General features: G+C 43.0%; 1 protein-coding gene across 10 annotated transcripts in view; it reads left to right on the forward strand.

Moving 5' to 3' along the window:
* dst (dystonin) overlaps positions 1-26755 on the forward strand; it is a 200013-nt gene that overhangs the window by 31159 nt on the left and 142099 nt on the right. For all 10 annotated transcript variants that reach the window (XM_024388277.2, XM_024388279.2, XM_024388278.2 and 7 more), the window contains one exon: positions 24999-25060. In XM_024388277.2, coding sequence (XP_024244045.1) covers positions 24999-25060 — 62 coding nt within the window. The remainder of the gene's footprint in view (positions 1-24998; positions 25061-26755) is intronic.

The raw sequence follows: 26755 nt of genomic DNA on the forward strand, positions 1-26755 counted from the left end.
AAATGTATGGTTCCTGATCTCCATAACTTTGTATAAACTGATAATGTCATTGTTTTATCTTTACTGTCCCATAGTTTATAAGAGTACAGAATACTGTCAATTGAAAAAGCATGGTATATTTGTTTGTTTATTACGTTTATTTGGCAGGTGCAATGTACCACAATACATACATCTCGGAGTTAGCTGACAGCTAATTTACATATGCAGTCCCCGGGAAGGTGGACATATGAACACGAAAACATTATGTACAAACAGACATTTTAAAAACGGAGATCAGTACAGATATGTTGCACATATGTTATGGAAAACAACATTGCTGTGGGACCTGATGATATTTGTAATGGTGACATACGTTATGGAAAACAACGTTGCTGTGTTCTGTCTATGAGCATGGCAAGCATGAGCATGGCAAGTTTCCAATGTTTCTTTCATTTGCCAATAGATCTGCATGCGCCCTTGGTATTTACAGCTTCATCCCTGATGTTTTATCTGATGTTTTATCTGATGTTCTATCTGATGTTCTATCTGATGTTTTACCTGATGTTCTATCTGATGTTCTATCTGATGTTTTACCTGATGTTCTATCTGATGTTTTACCTGATGTTTTACCTGATGTTTTACCTGCGTTCTTCAGTGGGATCATGATATTGTAATGACCTTAGCCTATGGAAGCCTACAGTCTCTTCCAATAGGGAAATGCTATTTGGCTAACCTTACAGAAAAACCACATGATTTCACATGTGGAAAATCTCATGATTTCATTTGAAATTTCACATCTAAATTCACGTGAAAACATGTAGGTTTGTGTTATCACATGTTGCTTTACATGTTGTCACGTTATCACATTAACTTCACATAAGATCACATGTGATCACAGTGGTTTTGGAATATTTCACGTGATCACGTGAAATTCATGTGGTTTTTCCACAATGGTATGGCTAGGGTCGTTACAATATGATAGCAAATTAGGTTTTTATGCCTGACTTCCTCCCCACGCTGAATGACATTCAGATAATTATTGGAGTTTCAATACCTGGTCCTTGTTTTCTTCTTTTCTTACTAGGGTGTTGTCTGGCTATTGCAGATGAATATTCCCTTCTGGTTCTCTCTGAGATTAATGTTTTCCCGCATGTGTGCTGCAGGATCTCAAGTCTTTAATGGTAGCTCATCCACTGGTAGAAATACTGATTGACTGAAAAAAGACAATGAGGAGTTAAAAAACATCTGTTGTTTTTGCACATTCACTGTCTTTGTCCCTGGTCCCCCTGTGCCGAGTATATCGTCCCTCTCTCCACACAGCCCACTCATCATACCAGCCCAGACCCAGGCCCAGAACTAGACCAAGGACCAGGCCCAGAACTAGACCCAGACCCAGAACTAGACCGAGAACCAGACCCAGGCCCAGAATTAGACCTAGAACCAGGCCTAAACCCAGAACCAGGCCCAGAACTAGACCCAGGCCCAGAGCCAGACCCAAACCCAGAACAAGGCCCAGAACCATACCCAGGCCCAGACCCAGAACCAGCCCCAGACCCAGAACCAGGCACAAACCCAGAACCAGACCCAGGCCCAAACCCAGAACCAGGCCCAAACCTAGAACCAGACCCATACCCAGGACCAGAACCAGGCCCAGAACTTGACCCAGGCCCAGAACCAGGCCCAGAACTAGACCCAGGCCCAGACCCAGGGCCAGGGCCACACATACAGAAGGGCAGGCTTCCTCTATGGACACTGTCTGTTACTATACAAAAGACACATTGTGTCCAGACAGAGGAGAGGCCGCATCCAAATCCCAGTCAGAGACTTGTCTGTGTACCATGCTCCCAATGTGATGGTGGTTAAGATCCTTTGTCTGGGCCGTACTGTGATGGTGTGAGATGTGTGACTACTGAAGTGTGTATTCCCAGAGGAAACCCAAGCAGGGTGAATACTTAGCACTAGGCCATGAAATTCCTAATCCTGTCAGACCCGCGCGGACACCCCAAACCTCCGCTCACTCGCTCCCTAACCATGTGACAATGGCGCTGAGAGAGAGTAATCAAAACACTGTGTGTGTACTTTAGACGAGGGGTGGTTAGGCTAACTCTCTTGTCAGATTAGGTTGAGTGTGTCTGGCTGTTGAAAACCTCTCTCAACCCAACTCTCCAAAAGTCAATTTGAGAGGACTGTTGAAATGATGCCATGGAGGTAGTTTAGGGGCACTTCATGGTGATAAAATAAGTGAAAAACATTAGAAATTGTTTAACAGCCCCAATCAAGGATAAGATAATACTTTGGCGCTAGTTACTCTTTACCCTCCTGAAGTATGCAATTATTTATCTGGGACCTGTTCCTTTGTGGATCCGTTGTGCTTGACAGGAGTATTTTCTATTTTAGTGCTTAGTCAAATGTGAGCAAACACTGTTCTGCTGACTGGGCAGGCAGTGTTCTGTTCTCGTTTATGTGTAATGAATGGTGCGTTCAGTTGACAGTTTGTATGGTGTAATGTATGGTGCGTTCAGTTGACAGTTTGTATAGTGTAATGTATGGTGCGTTCAGTTGACAGTTTGTATAGTGTAATGTATGGTGCGTTCAGTTGACAGTTTGTATAGTGTAATGTATGGTGCGTTCAGTTGACAGTTTGTATAGTGTAATGTATGGTGCGTTCAGTTGACAGTTTGTATGGTGTAATGAATGGTGCGTTCAGTTGACAGTTTGTATAGTGTAATGTATGGTGCGTTCAGTTGACAGTTTGTATAGTGTAATGTATGGTGCAGTTCAGTTGACAGTTTGTATAGTGTAATGTATGGTGCGTTCAGTTGACAGTTTGTATAGTGTAATGTATGGTGCGTTCAGTTGTTTGTATAGTGTAATGTATGGTGCGTTCAGTTGACAGTTTGTATAGTAATGTATGGTGCGTTCAGTTGTAATGAATGGTGCGTTCAGTTGACAGTTTGTATAGTGTAATGAATGGTGCGTTCAGTTGACAGTTTGTATAGTGTAATGTATGGTGCGTTCAGTTGACAGTTTGTATAGTGTAATGTATGGTGCGTTCAGTTGACAGTTTGTATGGTGTAATGAATGGTGCGTTCAGTTGACAGTTTGTATAGTGTAATGTAAAGGCAAGTATTACTTAATGTTGTGTTCTAAAAAGCATTTGGATGAATGTTGAATGTACGTCAGTTGTCAGTTCGGAGTTTGCGGCAGTTAAACATTTTGAGTGGTAACGTCTATTTCAGCCCATCAAATTCCTGGAGCGGTTCCCACCTCTAATGTGTCAGCTTGGTGCCCTGAGATACTGCAGAAAAATCAAAGCTAACAGGTCGTACTTTCCACCTGTTAATATAGCTCTCCATAATATTTATATTAACACAAGTATTCATTAGGTCTAATGGATGGCATCTTTCTATAAAATGTTTCATTCATTCCGTTTAAAACATGCTTGGACATGACACCATCATAGTGATGTAGGTGAAGGCTTTGTTTGAGCCGAGTGAGGTGTTTTAAGTTTGCAATGCCAAACCACCCACATTAGTACAAAATTATAGAACAGAACACTTTGTCCTGATCGGGTTGGGCCGTTGATCTGGAATAATTATACATTAAATACAGTAGGCCTGTGAGGCCTAATGCACAGTACAGTACACACAAGAGGGAAAGAAGCCGCATGAAAGAAATAGCAAAAATGCAGACAACAATAAGGCAGCAGAGCTGAAGACAGTGAATCCCCTGACAATTGAGCCAGTTACCGACCCTGTTCTATTAGGCCTACTGTCAAGACCTGTATTGATCTGAACCGATTAGATGTACTTACTGTGTGGAAGCAATGAGTCAGACTCTGAGCTCTTAGTTAGGATATCTTACTGTGCTTCAGACATCAATAGGTTCCAAGACATACTATCAGTAAACCAGTTAATGTTTTGGTTCTACAATGCAAACTGACAGTATGATTATGGGCAGCCTACGGTTGTTCAATTGTGTGTTTATGAGTTGTCATGGTAGCATGACAGCACCCCGCTCTTTGGCCTTGGCTGGCTCACAGTGGCAGCTCTGTCTGGTGAGTCACTGCCCCTCCCCTCTGGGATAATACTCTGTGACCATTGGCTTACTCACCCACTGTAGTGCAGCAGTATGCTGCTCTTCACACAGTGAAGAGGATACTGGGAAGGAAACACTATTAGTGCTATCTGGGATCCTTGGGACGTACCTAGCTTTAAGCACCTGTACATAGCCCACCTATAATTTAGCCCAAACAACTACCTCTTTCCCAACTGTATTTAATTTTTATTTATTTATTTATTTTGCTCCTTTGCACCCCATTATTTTTATTTCTACTTTGCACATTCTTCCATTGCAAAACTACCATTCCAGTGTTTTACTTGCTATATTGTATTTACTTTGCCACCATGGCCTTTTTTGCCTTTACCTCCCTTCTCACCTCATTTGCTCACATTGTATATAGACTTGTTTATACTGTATTATTGACTGTATGTTTGTTTTACTCCATGTGTAACTCTGTGTCGTTGTATCTGTCGAACTGCTTTGCTTTCTCTTGGCCAGGTCGCAATTGTAAATGAGAACTTGTTCTCAACTTGCCTACCTGGTTAAATAAAGGTAAAATAAAAAAATAAACCTACCCTAAACCCTAACCATAACCCTTACCTCACCCTAATTTTAACACCTACCCTTAACCATAACCAAAAACAAAACCCTTACCTAACCTAACCTTAACTTTAACCCCTACCCTTAACCATAACCCTTACCTAACGTTACCCCCTATCCCTTAACCATAACCATTACCTAACGTTACCCCTACCCTTAACCATAACCATTACCTAACGTTACCCCTACCCTTAACCATAACCCGTTTACCTTAACCTTTACCTTTAACCCCTTACCTAACCCTTAACCTTAATAACCCTTACCTAATAACTTACCTAATTACCTAACCATAACCCTTACCTAACGTTACCCCTATCCCTTAACCATAACCATTACCTAACGTTACCCCTACCCTTAACCATAACCATTACCTAACGTTACCCCCTACCCTAACCATAACCATAACCATTAACCTAACCCTTACCTAACCCCCTACCCTTAACCATAACCATTACCTAACGTTACCCCCTACCCTTAACCATAACCCTTACCTAACCTTTACCTTTATCCCTACCCTTAACCATAACCCTTACCTAACCCTTAATCATAACCCTTACCTAACCCTTACCTTTATCCCTACCCTTAACCATAACCTTTACCTAACCCTAACCCTTACCTAACCTAACCTTAACACTTAACCATAACCCTTACCTAACCATAACCATAACCCTTAGCTTTTATCTTAGCCATTTTAAATGTCAACTACAATGTGGTAGGGACGTCCTAAGGAACCCGGATAGCAAGGATCATCCCAGCTGCGGAAATTGTATTTTCTCCATCCTCAGCTTCTGGTCTTAACAAAGGATTGATGGAAATGAATGAATTATCATTGTTATTTTCTCAGTTTTGAAGAGGCATAGAGTGAATATAGAAGAATGTTGAAGACGCTCCTTCTTTTACTTGTTATAAAATGTATGTCATTATTTTCAGTGTTGGTTATTTGGCCCCTAGTATCAGTGTGGTATCAGCAGGACTGTTTTTGTGTTTTCACAAATAAGAAATCCAGAATTGCATGAGATGCATGTTAGAAATGTAATGTTTTAAAATGTGTTTACTGCGCTCTATTATCCCACAGGTCTGAACAATTCCTTACATTAAAACAATTGGGGAAATAGTCTACTTAGACTGTGAAGCAATAATTGTTTCTTTAGTCAGGGACAACAGTGACTCTGTCCCATATCTCTTGTCCGACCTAGCGTTGTGTCTGTCAAAACAAACCCATACTGGTGATAAGATTAAGGGGCCAGTGGAACCTTGGAACAGATGATACAATTCACTGTCAAATTGTCCTTCCTATGCTGATGTCAGTCAACTAATTCCTGCACACACAAACATGGGAGGGGACATTGTCAGGGACTGTGTCTGTCACCATATACTGTAGCTGTCTTTCCTGTGTAAACGGCTTGTTTCACTTCTTTCATAGCATTGTAATAAGTCACACTGTATACACCATCTGATTGTACCATCTGCCCTGGTTAGCTCCATACAAGATCCTATTGACAGCGTGCACTAGTATTCTATGAGAGGTGCTAGAAGGTTAGCAATTCTACCACCTAGTCCTATATGCAGGTTTCAAACTGTAAGACCTCACAGTGTTAGTTTGACATATACTGATTGGGCCTAAATGGCTAATCAAATGACTTGATTTTAAAATCAATACACATCCCTTTACTCTGGCCCCAAACTGTCTTCCACTTTGAAAGTGAAGCATTGAGGGTACCACACAATCATGTCCTAAATCACATTTCAAAGACTATCCTGATGAAGCTAATGGAGAAGCTTTCAGTTCTCCCTCCTTGGCGTTCAGTCTCTACCTTTAGCTGGGTAACATGATAAGGACTGTGCGTTCTGAAGCAGCTGAGTTAGTTACCACATAGTCATATACACACACACACACACACACACACACACTCTGGTGTGGCCCCCGCAGCTGCTGCTGCTGCCTAGGCACAGGCAGGGCCGGTAGGGGCGAACATTGTTCTCACAGGACCTCCTATGTGGTCGTACATGTATGTAAAATATATATATATATTTATACAGTGCCTTCGAAAAGTATTCAGAGCCCTTGACCTGTTCCACATTTTATTACGTTACAGCGTTATTTTTCCCCCTCATCAATCTACACAATACCTCATAATGACGAAGCAAAAACATATATTTGCAAATGTATTAAAAAGAAAAAACAGAAATGCATTATAAGTATTCAGACCCTTTCCATTGAGACTCAAAATTGAGCTCAGGTGCATCCTGTTTCCATTGATCATCCTTGAGATGTTTCTACAACTTGATTGGAGTCCACCTGTGGTAAATTCCATTGATTGGACATGGTTTGGAAAGGCACACACATGTCTATATACTGTAAGGTCCAACAGTTGACATTGCATGTCAGAGCAAAAACCAAACCATGAGGTCGAAGGAATTGTCCGTTGAGCTCCGAGACAGGATTGTGTTGAGGCACAGATCTGGGGAAGGTTACCAAAATATTTCTGCAGCATTAAATGTCCCAAAGAACACAGTGGCCTCCATCATTCCTAAATGGAAGAAGTTTGTAACCACCAAAACTCTTCCTAGAGATGAGCAAATGGGGAAGAAGGGCCTTGGTCAGGGAGGTGACCAAGAACCTGATGGTCACTCTGACAGAGCTCCAGAGTTCCTCTGTGGAGATGGTAGAACCTTCCAGAAGGACAACCATCTCTGCAGCACTCCACCAATCAGGCCTTTTATGGTAGAGTGGCCAAACAGAATCCACTCTTCAGTAAAAGGCACCTGACAGCCCTCTTGGAGTTTGCCAAAAGGCACTTAAAGACTCTCAGACCATGAGAAACAGGATTCTCTGGTCTGATGAAACCAAGATTGAACTCTTTGGCCTGAATGCCAAGCACTACTGTCTGGAGGAAACCTGGCTACATCCCTATGGTGAAGCATGGTGGTGGCAAAACCATGCTGTGGGGATGTTTTTCAGAGGCAGGGACTGGGAGACTAGTCAGGATCAAAGCAAAGATGAACGGGGCAAAGTACAGAGAGATCTTTGATAAAAACCTGCTCCAGAGCACTCAGGACCTCAGACTGGGGCATAGGTTCACCTTCCAACAGGACAACGACCCTAAGCACACAGCCAAGACAACGCAGGAGTTGCTTCGGGACAAGTCTCAGAATGTCCTTGAGTGGCCTAGCCAGAGCCCAGACTTAAACCTGATCTAACATCTCTGGAGAGACCTGATAATAGCTGTACAGCAATGCTCCCTATCCAACCTGACAGAGCTTGAGAGGATCTGCAGAGAATACAGGTGTGCCAAGCTTGTAGCGTCACACCTAAGAAGACTCGAGGCTGTAATCGCTGCCAAAGATGCTTCAACAAAGTACTGAGTAAAGGGTCTGAATACTTATGTAAATTTAATATTTATGTTTTTTATTTTAATAAATGAGCAAAAACGTATTTCATGGTGGTATTGTGTGTAGGTTGATGAGGGGGAAAAACTGTTTAATCAATTTTAGAATTAGGCTGTAACCTAACAAAATGCGTAAATAGTCAAGGGGTCTGAATACTTTCCAAAGGCACTGTATATACAGTACCAGTCAAAAGTTTGGACACACCTACTTATTCAAGAGTTTTTCTTAATTATTATTATTTTCTACATTGTAGAATAATAGTGAAGACATCAAAACTATGAAATAACACATGTAGTAACCCAACATTGTTTTACAAATCACAATATCATTATTCTTGAGATTCTTCAAAATAGCCACCCTTTATCTTGATGTTAGCTTTGCACACTCTTGGCATTCTCTCAACCAGCTTCATGAGGTAGTCACCTGGAATGCATAGACTGATTTAGGAAAAGTCAAGGACGGAGGGGGGCATGACTTAAAAATGTCAGAGTAAAGCTTTTTTTTTTTAATTCATGAGCAGTCCAAATGACTGCTTTAGCGGTTCTATTGTGTCTTTTATAGTAACAACGTAATTTAACTATAAAAATGTATTAGCCTTCCTTTTGATGAGCCATGAACACACCCAGTCATGATGTTTTCATCTGATTGAAAAACAAATCACTTAAAGAAACTAGGGTACCTTCGCACGTTAGTCCAAAATAGCATCCGATTGGCCGAAACGGTGCCCTTCTGTCTTACAATATGTAACCCTGTGTATCTGATGCAGACTGGCAAAAAAGACTGGTGGGGATCACTTACTGTGTCTGTGCGTGTGTCTGTCTGTGTGTGAATGTGTATGTGTGTCTGTCTGTGTGTGTGTGTGTGTCTGTCTCTGTGTGTGTGTGTCTGTCTGTCTGTCTGTCTGTCTGTCTGTCTGTCTGTCTGTCTGTCTGTCTGGGTGTCTGGGTGTCTGGGTGTCTGTCTGTCTGTCTGGGTGTGGGTGTGTGTTTGTGTGTTTTTTAAAGCAGACACTCATTCCAGATTGATTCACCTCTCCTTGACTTTGTTGAATGGCTCATGAGGTCATAAATCATAAGTCATCATGTCTAAGGGCACTGTACCAGCCTCACCTTCAGTCGATGACGGTTGCAGCTTGTCACCCAGGTTCTCGACTGCCATATTGGTGTAGAGCTTTCTTTAAAGCATATTTAGGGGGATGGAACATTATCTAAGGATAGCTGATACCTTAGCTATTTCATCCTGTATGTATAAAACCCTGTATTATCATGAGGCAGGATTTCCCTCCACTTCTCAGTTGCCCCTAATAGCCGTTATGTAATGCTTTGGTCAGACAGTCTTGTGTTATCAGCAGAATCATGACAGGCTGCCTAATATGACATCTCGGTGTAGGAGCTGAGGAGAAGTCTGTTGGCAGCAGGAGGACGTGGGAAATGACAAGCAGACATGTTTCATACTGTATATCCCCCTCCACACACGACCTCTTCTCTAATCAGTGAACCGGCTCTGACAAGGAGATGTACCACAGTATCTGCTGACAGGGTCTCTGTGGGGACCTCTGAGAGAGAGGGAGGGAGGCGGGGAGGGAGAGAGAGGGCTGTGGTATTGTTAGTATCTACTACACTGATAGGAAGTTATAGGGTTGTGGTATTGTTAGTATCTACTACACTGATAGGAAGTTATAGGGTTGTGGTATTGTAGGTGTCTACTACACTGATAGGAAGTTATAGGGTTGTGGTATTGTTAGGTGTCTACTACACTGATAGGAAGTTATAGGGTTGTGGTATTGTTAGTGTCTACTACACTGATAGGAAGTTATAGGACTGCGGTATTGCACTGGACTGTACTGGACTGTACTGGACTGCACTGGTCTGTACTGGACTGGGCTGTACTGGGCTGGACTGCACTGGACTGCACTGGGCTGTACTGGACTGTACTGGAATGTACTGGGCTGTACTGGACTGCACTGGACTGGACTGTACTAGAATGTACTGGGCTGTACTGGACTGTACAGGGCTGTACTGGGCTGTGTTGGGCTGTGCTGGGCTGTGTTGGGCTGTGTTGGACTGCACTGGACTGGACTGTACTGGACTGTACTGGAATGTACTGGGCTATACTGGGCTGTACTGGACTGCACTGGACTGGACTGTATTGGAATGTACTGGGCTGTACTGGACTGTACGGGGCTGTACTGGGCTGTGTTGGGCTGTGCTGGGCTGTGCTGGGCTGTGTTGGGCTGTGTTGGACTGCGTTGGGCTATGCTGGGCTGTGTTGGGCTGTGTTGGACTGCGTTGGGCTATGCAGGGCTGTGTTGGGCTGTGTTGGGCTGTACTGGGCTGTGTTGGGCTGTGTTGGGCTGTGCTGGGCTGTACTGGGCTGTGTTGGGCTGTGCTTTGCTACTGTGAATGAGAAAATGTGCCTGTTTCTGTACTGAGCTTTACTTTATTTTAGGCTTCCTGACTGAAGTGTCTGCCCAAAGGTGGCAGCGGTCGGCAGTGCCGTGCATATACATTAGCTCATCGGGGAAAGGCCCCTGTGACATTGCCCATTTCTTTATGTCAACCTGTGCGTGAATGGGAGGCCAGAGACAGGAGGGAAAGACAATGTTTAGTGCCATGGTAGTGTCTCCTTGACTTGTTTTTCCCACCACTTTCTTTGGGGCTCATGTCATTGAAATCAGTGCTCCTGCTATTTCCACTCCTACAGAATTAACTGTCTGGCCTGTGTGTTTATAAATACTGCTCTGGGCACGTGTCATGTGACTTTTGATGGCTTCTCCTGCCATGTAGTCAGGAGTCAGAATGAGCGACAGAAGAGCGACTTCTAACTGTCTTCATACTGGACGCAGTGACGTACAAATTGTATCCACTATTGTATTCTGTTCCAGCTAGCGATATTTAAAAATATATATATATTTTTTCACATGAAGTCATCGTGGACCCCAGCTTGAAAACCCCTGAGCTAGGCTGCTGGGAGGTAAGAAAGGATGTTACTGAAATGGCAGAGATAGTAGGGCACACATGGTTTAACTGTATTCGCTATTTATAGCCGTGCCTATACACTTCTTCAAGTCATACCAACTGTCCCACCGAACACGCCAGAGTGAAACAGGGGCCAGAGTGAAACAGGGGCCAGAGTAAAACAGGGACCAGAGTAAAACAGGGACCAGAGTAAAACAGGGACCAGAGTAAAACAGGGACCATAGTAAAACAGGGGCCAGAGTAAAACAGGGACCAGAGTAAAACAGGGGCCAGAGTGAAACAGGGGCCAGAGTAAAACAGGGGCCAGAGTAAAACGGGGGCCAGAGTAAAACAGGAGCCAGATTAAAACGGGGGCCAGAGAAACGGGGCCAGAGTAAAACGGGGGCCAGAGTAAAATGGGGGCCAGCGTAAAACAGGGGCCAGCGTTAAAACGGGGGCCAGAGTAAAACGGGGACCAGAGTAAAACGGGGGCCAGAGTAAAACAGGGGCCAGAGTAAAACGGGCCAGACTAAAAACAGGGGCCAGAGTAAAACAGGGGCCAGAGTAAAACAGGGGCCAGAGTAAAACAGAGGCCAGAGTAAAACAGGGGCCAGAGTAAAAAACAGAGGGGCCAGAGTAAAACAGGGGCCAGAGTAAAACAGGGGCCAGAGTAAAACAGGGGCCAGACGGGGGTAAAACGGGGGCCAGAGTAAAAAACAGGGGCCAGAGTAAAACGGGGGCCAGAGTAAAACAGGGGCCAGAGTAAAACAGGGGCCAGAGTAAAACAGGGGCCAGAGTAAAACAGGGGCCAGAGTAAAACAGAGGGGCCAGAGTAAAACAGGGGCCAGAGTAAAACGGGTGCTCGTGTCACTGAAAGCAGTGCTGCTGCTATTTTAACACTCTCAGTATAAACTGTCTGGCCTGTGGGACTTTCTGTGTGTTTATAAATACTGCTCTGGGCACGTGTCATCTGACTTTTGATGGCTTCTCCTGCCATGTAGTCAGAAGTCAGAATGAGCGACAGAAGAGAGGGACTTTGAGTAGACTAAACCTGTTACATCATTTACACGGCCACATACTGTACACTATAGTTTGATGTTCTGTAGACAACAGAAATAGCTTCCAGAATGAGCTCTGTTAGTATATGAATGACATACTAATTACCCAGACCAAGATTAAATAAACAAACTCCCTGTTTGTATATGGTGAATGACAATGGCAAGTAGAAGTAATTAGCATTTTTAAAAAGGTAGACAATGTGGAGATAAGGAATAACAAAATATATTTATTAACTGAAGTAAACTAAATACAATTAACAATGGTGTGTGTAATCAGCAGTGTAAGTGCGTGTTTACGGGCATAAATGTGATAATGAGGGGTGTTGAAAGGTGCCAAAGCAAACAAACGGCCACGAATATGCCACAACCAAAATCTATAAGTGTGTCTGCATGGAGAGAGTCTCCTTAATGAATGGGGAAGAGGTGTATTCATCCCGGGACACACCCGGGCCCAGGTGTGTCTGCATGGAGAGAGTCCTCCATGAATGGGGAAGAGGTGTATTCATCCCAGGACACACCCGGGCCCAGGTGTGTCTGCATGGAGAGAGCCATGAATGGATCCCAGGACCCGGGCCCAGGTGTGTCTGCCTCCATGAATGGGGAAGAGGTGTATTCATCCCAGGACACACCCGGGCCCAGGTGTGTCTGCATGGAGAGAGTCTCCTCCATGAATGGGGAAGAGGTGTATTCATCCCGGGACACACCCGGGCCCAGGTGTGTCTGCATGGAGAGAGTCTCCTCAATGAATGGGGAAGAGGTGTATTCATCCCGGGACACACCCGGGCCCAGGTGTGTCTGCATGGAGAGAGTCTCCTCCATGAATGGGGAAGAGGTGTATTCATCCCAGGACACACCCGGGCCCAGGTGTGTCTGCATGAAGAGAGTCTCCTCCATGAATGGGGAAGAGGTGTATTCATCCCGGGACACACCCGGGCCCAGGTGTGTCTGCATGGAGAGAGTCTCCTCCATGAATGGGGAAGAGGTGTATTCATCCCGGGACACACCCGGGCCCAGGTGTGTCTGCATGGAGAGAGTCTCCTCAATGAATGGGGAAGAGGTGTATTCATCCCGGGACACATCCGGGCCCAGGTGTGTCTGCATGGAGAGAGTCTCCTAAATCAAATCAAATCAAATCAAATTTTATTTGTCACATACACATGGTTAGCAGATGTTAATGCGAGTGTAGCGAAATGCTTGTGCTTCTAGTTCCGACAATGCAGTAATAACGAGCAAGTAATCTAACTAACAATTCCAAAAAAAACTACTGTCATACACAGTGTAAGGGGATAAAGAATATGTACATAAGGATATATGAATGAGTGATGGTACAGAGCAGCATAGGCAAGATACAGTAGATGATATCGAGTACAGTATATACATATGAGATAAGTATGTAAACCAAGTGGCATAGTTAAAGTGGCTAGTGATACATGTATTACATAAGGATGCAGTCGATGATATAGAGTACAGTATCAACGTATGCATATGAGATGAACAATGTAGGGTAAGTAACATTATATAAGGTAGCATTGTTTAAAGTGGCTAGTGATATATTTACATCATTTCCCATCAATTCCCATGATTAAAGTGGCTGGAGTAGAGTCAGTGTCATTGACAGTGTGTTGGCAGTAGCCACTCAATGTTAGTGGTGGCTGTTTAACAGTCTGATGGCCTTGAGATAGAAGCTGTTTTTCAGTCTCTCGGTCCCAGCTTTGATGCACCTGTACTGACCTCGCCTTCTGGATGGCAGCGGGGTGAACAGGCAGTGGCTCGGGTGGTTGGTGTCCTTGATGATCTTTATGGCCTTCCTGTAGCATCGGGTGGTGTAGGTGTCCTGGAGGGCAGGTAGTTTGCCCCCGGTGATGCGTTGTGCAGACCTCACTACCCTCTGGAGAGCCTTACGGTTGAGGGCGGTGCAGTTGCCATACCAGGCGGTGATACAGCCCGCCAGGATGCTATCGATTGTGCATCTGTAGAAGTTTGTGAGTGCTTTTGGTGACAAGCCGAATTTCTTCAGCCTCCTGAGGTTGAAGAGGCGCTGCTGCGCCTTCCTCACGATGCTGTCTGTGTGAGTGGACCAATTCAGTTTGTCTGTGATGTGTATGCCGAGGAACTTAAAACTTGCTACCCTCTCCACTACTGTTCCATCGATGTGGATGGGGGGGTGTTCCCTCTGCTGTTTCCTGAAGTCCACATGAATGGGGAAGAGTGGGGAAGAGGGAAGAGGGAATGGGGAAGAGGTGTATTCATCCCGGGACACATCCGGGCCCAGGTGTGTCTGCATGGAGAGAGTCTCCTCCATGAATGGGGAAGAGGTGTATTCATCCCGGGACACACCCGGGCCCATGTCGCTGACGCCCCTCCCACCTCTGCCTGCCGACGTCCTAATAAGGAAAACAAGAGCAAAGAGAAAGAATACGGCAGACAGAGTGGGAGGGGCGTCACAGGATGATAACACACCCAGCCCCGCCCACTGACATCCTAATATGGAAAACAAGAGCAAAGAGAAAGAATACGGCAGACAGAGTGGGAGGGGCGTCACAGGACGGAGACATACATTTTTTATCCACTATTGTATTCTGTTTTAGCTAGCGGTATTCATACAAAATCATTATTTTTCACATAAAAATTCCCCAAAACATTTCTTATAAAAAAAGTAATTGCAGACCCCAGCTTTAAAACCCCTGAACCAGGCTGCTGTGAGGTAAGAAAGGATGTTAATGAAATGGCACACATAGTAGGGCACACATGACATGGTTTAATTGTCGTCGCTATTTATAGCCGCGCCTATACACCTCTTCTCCACAAGTCACACCAACTGTCCCACCGGATCAACGGCTGTCCAAGTTTTACCAGGCTGCTGGATGTCTGACCAGGGTCATATTCAGTAGGTCACACACACCAGAGCAAAACATTGTGCACCGGAAAATGAAACTCCTCGTTTCACAGTGATTCAAAGTGTTTACTACCTACTCAACATTAACAGGCTCTGCGTGGACGACTGACATGAAACTGGTCTTTATTTATTTAACCTTTATTTTGACAGGGAGTTATCCTGATAACAAGGTCCTTTTACAGACGAGCCCTGTAATTGCAAACATATACACAAACATATACACAAACATATACACAAACATATACACAAACATATACACAAACATATACACAAACATATACACAAACATATACACAAACATATACACTACAAAAAGCAAAGCGGAGATACCAAACAACACACATTACTTGAGAGAGTTGAAGTAAACATGTTGGCGTAAGTTCAAATGGTGGGATATTATGTCATGAAAGTAGTTGTAAGTGAAACCAGTCGAAAGGTCACAGTCCTTCTGTTATTGTCAGTCAGTCATAATGCTCAGCTTCTCTTATCTGTAGTACTTTATGCCATCAAGCAACGCTGGGCAAGCTGGGATTTGTTTGTGAGTCATTCTAAAGCTCACAAAGTTTTGTATCACCGTTGTTAAAGAATAAACACAGAGGTATAAGATCATATTAAAACTTATATTCTTTTTTTTATTTTACCCTTATTTTACCTGGTAAGTTGACTGAGAACACATTCTTTTTTCAGGGGAGAGGAGGGAGGATGAATGAGCTGATTAGAAGCTGAGGATGATTAGGTGGCCAAGATGGAATGGGCCAGATTGGGAATTTAGCCAGGACACCGCTACTCTTACAATAAGTGCCATGGGATCTTTAGTGACCACAGAGAGTCAGGACACCCATTTAGCGTCCCAAGCGAAAGACAACACCCTACAAATCAATGGTATAATTAAGCAATAAGGCCCGATGAGGTGTGGTATATGACCAATATACCACGGCTAAGGGCTGTTCTTATGCACGACGCAATGCGGCCTTGGTATGTTGTCCATATACCACAAACCCCAGAGGTGCCTTATTGCTATTATAAACGGGTTACCAACATAATTAGATAAATTTAAATAATAGGGTTGTGGTATTGAATGCTGATTGGCTGACAGCCGTAGTATATCAGACCGTATACAATGGGTATGACAAAACAGTTATTTTTACTTCTCTAATTATGTTGATAAACAGTTTATAATACTAATAAGGCACCTCTGGGGTTTGTGATATAGGACCAATATACCAATTCTCCTTGGGCCTTATTGCTTAAATGACAAATGACACGTGCAGTTATTGCAATGTTATTCTTCAAATTCCCCTCTGGCATTTTGTCACATCACATGATGTTTCAATAGTCAACCGGTTTAAAGCTACTCCTCTCTTTGGCTTTAGACTCCAAAGAGTAACCTTCCAAGTGGACAGGGAAAGTGTAACAGATTCATGTAGACTTGTGATGCTACAAACATCAACCCAGTCAAGTCAGAGGGCAAGAGCTGTAAGGGAACACATTTAACACATCCCCATGGCCCTGGGTGGACTGTAGCACTTCCAACCAGCAACAGTTAAGCATGAAAAACCAAGAGAGGGCCTGGATTCGACACACCCTTGTTTTGTAGGGGGATCTAGACCATGTTTGCTAATGAGTATTTTGGTCTGCCGGTCCTGCAGTGTGTGCTTGTGTTGGAACTTGCACTTGACTGGCTGGATCAACTTCAATGTCGTAGAGAAGGGCTCAAGTAAGGCTCATTAGTTTTACCACCAATGGATAAACCCTTGAATGAGTAGGTGTGTCCAAACTTTTGACTGGTTCTATATAAAGAGTAATTGCATGTCAATTTTTGAATAAAAAATAAAAAAGTTTTACCCCCCAATTTTGTGGTATCCAATTGTTAGTAGTTATTATCTTGTCTCATCGCTACAACTCCCGTGCGGGTTCAGGAGAGACGAAAGTTTAGAGCCATTGGAGGAAGGAAACACTGTGCACCTAGTGACCTGGTCAGCATGCACTGCGCCTGGCCCACCACAGGAGTCACTAGTGCGCGATGAGACAAGGATATCCCTACCAGCCAAACCCTCCCTAACACGGACGACTAGGCCAGGCCAATTGTACGTCGCCCCATGGACATCCCTGTTGCGACAGAGCCTGGGCTTGAACCCAGAGTCTCTGGTGGCGCCACCCAGGAGGCCCCTACATGTATATTTCAATGGGACTTTCCTGGTTAAAGGGATACTTCGAGATTTTAGTAATGAGGCCCTTTATCTACTTCCCCAGAGTCAGATTAACTTGTGATACCATTTTTATGTCTCAGCATGCTAGCAGACACCCATAGACCTCCAGTCATTGCACTCGTGCTGGTTAGCAAATTCCTTCTAACTGCATGCAGAGACATGAACATGTAATATAAGAGGGAATTGCAAGGGCTCACGTCAATTTCAATGGGACCTTCTGGTTGGTTAAAACATTCAAGTCCAACATCACACAGTTTATTGGACATTATAATAGGGTTGTAATAATGTGTTGGTGAGTGCGAGTGATGACTGTGTGCCAGTAGGTTGTGACTGTAGTGTAGTTATCAGCTGATGGTCATAAACATTGAGATCCTACTACTATAAAGGGAGGCTTACTGGATATCCTATCTAAAATATTGACCCCTAGTGGTCTGAATATTGACTTTGATCTCAGGCCCTTCTGATGAACAATTCTATCTTGTATGAACAAGTCTTATAAATTGATATATTCTTTCTACGGCTTATTAGTGTAACCTAATATGTTCCCCCTCGTGATGATGCTTATTATTCATTATGGTTGAACCAAAAGATTACATGTAAGAACATATTTTTATGAAATAGTAAACAATTAAATATATATGTGAAATTGAATTAAACAATAATGTATGTTTTGCTAATATTATGTACAATATTAAATTATGTTTTCACAAGATAACAATTGCCTAATATATTCAATATGCTATACACTTTTGTTTTTATTTTTGAAGTTTCACTCAATTCATTCTAATTAACTTAATAATTATGACACAGCCCTCACTATTGTCATTGGTTGCACTAATTGCACTGTTTGTCTGCATAACCTGGTAACAAGTATGTATGACATTCCCCTGAAATGATGCCAAAACATTGGTAAATTACCAAATCAATTACTGGGAATTTAAATGTAGTGTGCTTCTCTGTTTATTTTTATAGCATAATGTTTTAGCCGACATAATGTTTATTGTCATGGTAGGAAGCAGGCCTGTGTAGATCACACTTAAATTATTACCTCTGACTTTACTGGGGTGTTCAGCTGTGAAACTAGGACTGGTAATTACAAGCTCCAGACCTGACCAGACCTTTTAATGTGGTGGTATAAGTAGACTCTGATTACTCTCTCTCTATTTATATAATATACCTTTTCACACATTTTGGTAAGTAATATTATAGTTTGGTGTGTTTTTATGAAGTTAATTTTCACTATTTTATAGAGGATTGAAGATTTAGAAGAAGTGATTTGAGTGAAGAACTATGTTCCTCAAGAGGGCACTATTCTCTTTAGATTACCATTCTCTTTGCCTAAGAGAAGTACCCACTTTCCACCAGCTACTACTGTATCCCCTCAGTACTACAGTCTCTGTGAGCAATTTCCACTCATGATGTCATGTGAGTACAATACAGATGTCTTTTTTTAATGTTTTAATAAACTGCTCCTCATGGTCATTTGATGTTATGGATTTCAAACTTGGGCTCTACGCTGACCTTTTTTATGATGAGCACGTGTGCGGCTAAGTTGAAAAATGTAAGCTCACACAAAGAAATGTAGGAGCACAATGAAATATGTTTGAGGTATTAAAGCTAGAATCCATTTTCCTAGGCGCACTGGTGCTCCTAAATTCAAATTCCAGGTAGCACAGCAAAGTATTTGGGCGCATATGCAAGTAAAATAGTCACACTTTAGAGCCCTGAATGAGCCTTGGTGGTCAAAGATACAGCAAATTCATCCTGTCTCTGGACCTTGAACGAGGAAGGGTGTTGTTGAGCTGGGAAGGGTGTTGTTGAGCTGGGAAGGGTGTTGAGCTGGAAAGGGTGTTGTTGAGTTGGGAAGGGTGTTGTTGAGCTGGGAAGGGTGTTGTTGAGCCGGGAAGGGTGTTGTTGAGCTGGGAAGGGTGTTGTTGAGCTGGAAAGGGTGTTGTTGAGTTGGGAAGGGTGTTGTTGAGCTGGGAAGGGTGTTGCTGAGCCGGGAAGGGTGTTGTTGAGCTGGGAAGGGTGTTGTTGAGCTGGGAAAGGTGTTGTTGAGCTGGGAAGGGTGTTGTTGAGCTGGGAAGGATGTTGTTGAGCAGGGAAGGGTGTTGTTGAGCAGGGATGGGTGTTGTTAGGCTGGGAAGGGTGTTGTTGAGCTGGGAAGGGTGTTGTTGAGCTGGGAAGGGTGTTGAGCTGGGAAGGGTGTTGTTGAGCTGGGAAGGGTGTTGTTGAGCTGGGAAGGGTGTTGTTGAGCTGGGAAGGGTGTTGTTGAGCTGGGAAGGGTGTTGTTGAGCAGGGAAGGGTGTTGCCTTGGACACGCCCTGAAGACCCCATTTGTATTAATGAGTCTCAAGTCTGCTCATGTATTATGCAGTAAGCAGTAAGGCCATTGGGATCACAAATTGCAATGTCCTGAAGGCCAAGCTCTGCTCTACCCAATGGCAGTTGTGATTTATTTAACAGTTATGGAGAGAGAGGGAACAGGAGATATATGTACAGTACAGAGAGAGAGGGAGAAGGAGTGATATAGCAGCACTGCAGTCTTGCTGCAGATGAAAGTGTCTGCAACACTACCATGGCTGAGGTGGATTTGAAACACAGTCTTATTAGTTTAACAGGGACACTCTGTGAAATTTAAACAGATATTGGGAGGAGAGCTGTTTGATATGTTCAATGACTGTCAACCTTTCTGACCTTTCAAAAGCATTAATGCCGAGCATTGGCGTTCTTATGCCATTGCGTTTTATACCAAAGTACAGGGAATTTTGCAGAACCCGCAGATCACCTTGATTTCATTGTTTCATATTCCCAGACAGTATGTATCTGATTCTAGAACAGGTTACCCCCTCACCATGTAATCTTTTTCATTATATCTAAAAGGAAAAACTGATCAGCACTCCCATTGATGTCATTGCAACCAGTTTTGTTCCCAGGGTGTGTTCACATGAAAGGGTAGAGGTGGATAGAGTAGAGATGGATATTTTGTCCTCTCTCATGTGCAATTCAAATCGAAGTTTATTTGTCGCACACACAGATTTGCAGATTTTAACGTAAGTTAAGTGAAATGTTTGTAGCTCCAACACTGCAGTAATTTCTAACAAAACCTTACACAAAAAGTTAAAAAATATAAAATAATTAAGAAATATCAGAATGAGCAATGTCAGAGTATGGAATAAATATATATATATACACTGATTGTACAAAGCATTAAGGGCCACCTTCCTAATATTGAGTTGCACCCTCCCCTTTTGCCCTCAGAACAGCCTCAATTCACTGTATAATGCTGAATAGTCTTGTTGATACATTTCAATGTTAAACAAATGACTTTAAACATTAACACTACAAGTAAAATGGCTTCTGTAGTTGTGTATATTTCCAGCGATGCAAAAACTGATGTCAAGGAAAATGAGACCTGGAGTAAGGTTGTGGGACGAAATGCCCAAAAGGAGATTGTTTGACCTATTTTTATCATGGAGAGAGAAATCTTGACAAAGGAGGAGGTCATAGCCAACCCCATTAAGGAGGAGGAGCTCTATCACAGTCTCATACATGACATTCATCCAAACCACTTGAGGTCAGTACAGAGAGCATGTGCACTCTGGCATATATACCTTCTCAGTAAGGAAGCAAAGGGCAAAGCTTCTGATCAGAGGAATAACAGTCAGAGGAAAACATGTTATGTTCAAAGAGAATAATCTGTTCAGTTTGAAGTGGCGCATGGCTGACCAGAAATATAGTTACAATTAAAGAACTACCTGAATCAGCATATTCAGATTCAGAATTCAGAGTCAGAAAAAGTTTAATGCCCTCAGAGAGGAAATTAATCTTGCAGCAGTCATAAAATATATCACATCTAAAAATGTAAAATGAATAGAAAAGGATATTTACAAACAAACAACTTGATGATAGTGTTGTGATGATAGTGTTGTGACTGAGTGTCTGGCTAAAGCTGGGTGTAAGGTGGCGGGGAGAGTGATGAGGTGCATGATAAGATACAAGGGTCAACACACAAACAGATATTGGAGATCATTTGTATATGTTAAAGTAGCACCCATCACTCCCATAACAATGTCGGTAAAGATGAACACTCACTGGATCAAAGTATTTTATGATGGACAAGGTCCTGCGCATAGACAGGACTGGCTGACACAATCCCACACTAGAGGGGTCAGGAGATGGTAGAGTACAGTCCTACTACACTGGACAACATAAGTTGCATAGAGGACACTTTTTCACACTAGGTGCAGGACAACAATCCTGTCCCTATGAGTAGGGCAGACATATCACATATCTCAGCTGAAATGACAGAAAGTGAGACTTGAGGTTGAAGAGCATCATTTCTGGGCTCCTAAGGACAAAGCCAGAGTGAATGACACATTGGAGTTGGTACCTGGTGAGCCAGAATCTACTTCAACAATGACCTCTCATTCCAAGAAAAAGAAGAATAAGAGGAAAAACGCTAAACATGAAGCTGGAAAAGTGGCAACTGAGACAAGTGATAATCATAACCCAATAGAAAACTCTGGTGATAATAAGGGACCCCGAAGGCGGTGCAACTCTCTGGGGAATACTAAAGAACGCAGCCAAACATCAAGGCTGGCCTTCATTCAAACAATCTGGAATCAACAAACACCCAAACGGACCAGGGTACCAAGCTCCCCATCAGAGTCTGGAGTTAGGTCACCTGCAGACAAAAAACGGCTGATATGGAGGATGTCATTCTGGGAGAAGTGGGGGAAAAAATCCAGAATGAAATCATTGATGAATGGTAGAACGTGAATGTTTGAAATAATCTATATTTGAGTAGCCTATATTTTCTGGTTCAGAGAAGGACATTCTGTGTAGGTGATCCAGACCATGTTTGCTAATGAGTATTTTGGTCTGCCGGTCCTGCAGTGTGTGCTTGTGTTGGAACTTGCACTTGACTGGCTGGATCAACTTCAATGTCGTAGAGAAGGGCTCAAGTAAGGCTCATTTGTTTTACCAGGTAATGTATGAACCCTTGAATGAGTAAGCGTGTCCAAATCTTTGACTGGTACTGTGTGTAGTTGATTTTATTCAAACACATAGGCTGTGTCTGTCTATATATGTAAAAAATACATGTAAACATTTAGACGAATTAGTCGAAAGAACAGGACGACTCTCGGTCGACCAAGATTTCTTTGAGTCAGGGACAGCCTTAATTCTCCCATATGTTCTGTGTTCTGTCCGCTAAAATGTGGAGCAATTCCCAGTCCCAGACTCCCAGCCCAGTAGTGAATCCTCTGCAGCTTTACACTCACAGTATTTATAGATGAACCACATGGAAATGTCCTCTGAGACACACTGACAGTGGCAGCACTATTGAGACACCTCTGTATTAAGGAAAGGCCTATATGAATAATCACCCATCAGTATTTGCCTCTGAACTGACCAATGTACCTCATGCCATTGCCTGTGTTTTGTATGCTAATTTTGGCATCATATTTTATGCAGCCTTAAGTAAAGGGTGTGGTTGTTTTGATTTCAGTTGGTGTTGTGGTTTTTTCCCAACGAGCGCAAGTGAGTGTGCTAAATGTGTTTTATGAAACAGTAATTGATACAGTTGTGGGCGGTGCACTGTAGGATGTGCTGTATGTGTGGAAATGCAGACTAATCATTTGTATTCAGACTTCTCTGATTCAGAGGGGTTGGGTTAAATGCATATTGAATCTTTAATTGTTATATATATTCCTATGTTCTACTGCAATGATGCCCCTTCCCATTTCAGGTTAAAGTGACATCTGAAAAAAATGGTTTCTAAGCAGACAAATACCTTTGCTCCTTTTCTTAAGGAGCTTTATTAGCAGGGGTGGAACTTTGGTTTTAGAAGTGGGGGGGGGGCATAACTTTTTGTATATATTTTTGTTAAATATCCAGTTGGATAAAAACTCCAAACAGCCTACCCGACCGCTCAGAGACATTAGACATCCACATTGTCCGAAAGCTCACCGTTGCCTCGTTTTGTATCACATTCCAATGGTAAAACTGGGGGGGGACAAGAATGCAATTTCAGAATGTGGCCCGTCCCCAGTGAAAGTTCCTTATTAGTTAGTTCCTCAAATGCATTTGTGCTGTGGCCTTAAGTAAACATGAACCATATAAGAAGACCACTGAGTTGTGTTGGAAAACCTGACAGAACTCGTTCTGGATGCTTGACGAAAAGTGGAGTAACTGCAGGCTGCCCTAGAGGCAGACAGGAGGAGTCTGTTGCTGCTCCTTCAGTAACGCTGGTAGCTCACACACATCCCTCTGCCAGGACCATGATACACTCTCTCCAGAGTCCCCGGGAGCTAACAATGGCTAAGGAGATATGGCACCTGCTGGGGAGTGAGGGGGAGCTCAGAGCTCACCTGGTGACGTTGATGTGCTGCATGGGTCAGTATCATGTGTCTTTCTGCTTTGCTTCCCTCCAATCCTCTTCCGGGTTCAGAAGATTGGGAATTTCAATTGCTGACTGAGCGTTTAAGCTTGCCCTAGTTTCTCATTTACAGGGGGGATCTTAAAACCTCCCAAAGCTAAATCCTGTTGTGTTATAATGCTGTTGTAAATGGACTAGCTTCTCTTTTTCATGTTGGTTCCAAAGTCCAAGAAGATGCAGATTGTGTGGGGTTGTTGTTGTTTTTAAAGCTGAGACAGAGGCTTTGTTAAATGTGAAGTTTATAATGTCATGTTTTTAATGTGATTTTAATGTGATTTACTGGGCTCGTGATTGGTATCAAAGTATGCCTATGAGGGCTTGTAGCAGATGGACCTTTAGGCAGAGAGATAAAACAGGACAGACAGACTTCTGGCCTGAATCCTGAATCCCACACTGCAGCCTTCTCTCTGTCTTTCTGTGTGAGACAGGTAATAGTAAGTATGGAGGGTCTCTCCCCAAGCTGTGTGTCTCAGGACCAGTAGCCTACCGTCCATGTGCAGTGTTGCAGTACAGTAATGAATTTTGTTAGGCTAATGATACAGAAATATTAGATAGGTATTTTGTCTATGTTGTTAGATTCTCAGAGCAAATGTTTTTGTCTGTGTAGCATAGCTGGTGGTTTTTGTCTTGACAGCCTACAATTGAGCCTTTATCTTTCCATTTTCTATCCCAGAGAGACTGATGTCTGTTAGAGGCTGCATGTGGAAGCGGCCAGTCTGGATGTCATGGATACAAGAAACACAAAATAATGTGGTTGACAGTGTACAATAGTGAATCATAAGTAATGGAAGCTAGGCCTCATGCATAGAAGTTACTTCTTTTCAATTACACTTCCAAAAATATCAATCTCTCTGGAGACTTCTGGGAATGAACCCACTTGTAAGACCCCAGGAAGAGTAGCTGCTGCTTCTTCAACAGCTAATGGGGATCCAAAGAAAAATCATAATACAATCATATGTATACAGTGGTTGGATATTGATAAGAGCAAATATATTGACAAGAGGAATGAAGGGCTCATTCATGAAGGGCTCATTCAATAACTGTAGAGTTATATAGTAAATCACACATACCATGTCACAATGCTGCTTGTCATGCAAATGACCATTTCCTGTGTGTCTTTGTGTGTGTGGGGGGGGGATATGGTGTGTGTGTGTGTGTGTGTTTCTGTGAATTTGTGTGTGTGTGTGCCTTAAAGTTACACCATGCTTACCACAGGAAGTTGGTGGCACCTTAATTGGGGAGGACAGGTATGTGGTAATGACTGGAACGGTATTGTATACATCAAACACATGGATAGCTCCGTTCCAGACATTATTATGAGCCTTTCTCCCCTCAGCAGTCTCATGTGATGTACGTATGTAAAGTACCTTCCTAAATGTATTTTTTTGTGTGTCTTTTCCTCAGATGAAAGAGACAGAGTGCAGAAAAAGACTTTTACAAAATGGATAAACCAACATCTCCTGAAGGTAAGAATTTAATGTATTTTGAGCCTCTTTTAGAAATACATTCTTAGAAAAATAGGTGCTATCTAGAACCTAAAAGGGTTTTTCAGCTGTCCCCATAGGAGAACCCTTTTTGGTTCCAGGAAAAACACTTTTTGGTTCCAGGTAATAGAAACATTTTGGGTTCCATGTAGAATCCTCTGTGGAAAGGGTTCTACATGGTTCCAAGTAGAACCATTTTGGGTCGGGTTCTACATGGATCCCAAAAGGATTGTACTACCTGGAACCAAAAAGTGTTTTACCGGAAGCAAAAAGGATTCTTCTATATGCAGGTATTCCCAAACTGGGTGGGGGTACGCGCAATACCGTGGGGGGTACACCAAATAAAAATGTAATTCACAACTACATGTTTTCAAACGGGGCTATACATTTGGGTGAGTTTTTTCTCTCGCTTGAGTAGCCTCGTTTCACTGCCAAAAATAAAATGAAACTATCTTGTGTTCAGCGACATAACAACACCATGTCAAATACAGGTTGCCTAGTCAAATAATTAACATCCAATCACATTAACCGTTACTCATCCAATCACATTAACCGTTACTCTGTCACGGGAAACCTTCACTCTTGCACAAACATTTAGAAACAAAACATGATAATTTGAAAAATAAGCCACAGGAGTTTTTTGAGAGAGAATAAAGATGACTTTCGAGTAGTAAGACATGTATTAAAGAAACAGATACCATTAATAAGGAGTGTCTATAAGTGTCTTATATGGTGAGCTACCGAGTGGCTAGGAAAAGGCAAGCCCCATACTATTGTGGATGACTTAGTTCTTCCTGCTGCCGCCCATATGGCTGGGACAATGCTGGGGGAAAAGGCCAAAAAAAACAATACACACAATGACTTCATCAAACAACACTGTTTCACGACGCATCAGTGACATGGCAGGAGATGTTTTTAAACAATTACTGCTTCGCATTCAATCCAGTGAATTATATGCATTACAGCTGGTTGAGTCAACAGACTCAGGCCTGGCACAGCTCCTGGTATATGTCCGTTACGTTTATGGGGGGTCAATTAAGGAAGACATCCTCTTCTGCAAACCATTGGAAACCAGAACATGAGAGGATATTTTTTAAGTACTGGAAAGCTTTGTGACATCAAATGGACTTTGGTGGTCAAGATGTGTTGGTGTCTGTACCGATGGTGCAAAACCCATGACAGGGAGACATAGTGGAGTGGTAACGCGCGTGCAAGCAGTTGCTCCCGACGCCTTTTGGGTACATTGCAGCATCCACCGAGAGGCTCTTACTGCCAACGGCATGCCTGACAACTTGAAAGAAGTTTTGGACACTACAGTGAAAGTGGTTAACTTTGTTAATGCAAGGCCCCTGAACACTCATGTATTTTCTGCATTATGCAATGGTCTGGGCAGCGACCACGTAATACTTTACCGCTTTTACAACCTACAGAAGTGTGCTGGGTATCAAGGGGGAAAGTATTGACACATTTAAAAAAATAAATGAGAGACAAGCTTAAAGTTTTCTTTACTGACCATCATTTTCATGTGTCTGACCGCTTGCATGATGACAAGTTTCTCACACTACTGGCCTATCTGGGTGATGTTTTTTCTCACCTGAATGATCTGAATCTAGGATCACAGGGACTCTCTGCAACTATATTCAATGTGCGGGACAAAATTGAGGCTATGATTAAGAA

This window comes from Oncorhynchus tshawytscha, linkage group LG25 (assembly GCF_018296145.1).
Source record: "Oncorhynchus tshawytscha isolate Ot180627B linkage group LG25, Otsh_v2.0, whole genome shotgun sequence".
Taxonomy (NCBI): Eukaryota; Metazoa; Chordata; class Actinopteri; order Salmoniformes; family Salmonidae; genus Oncorhynchus; species Oncorhynchus tshawytscha.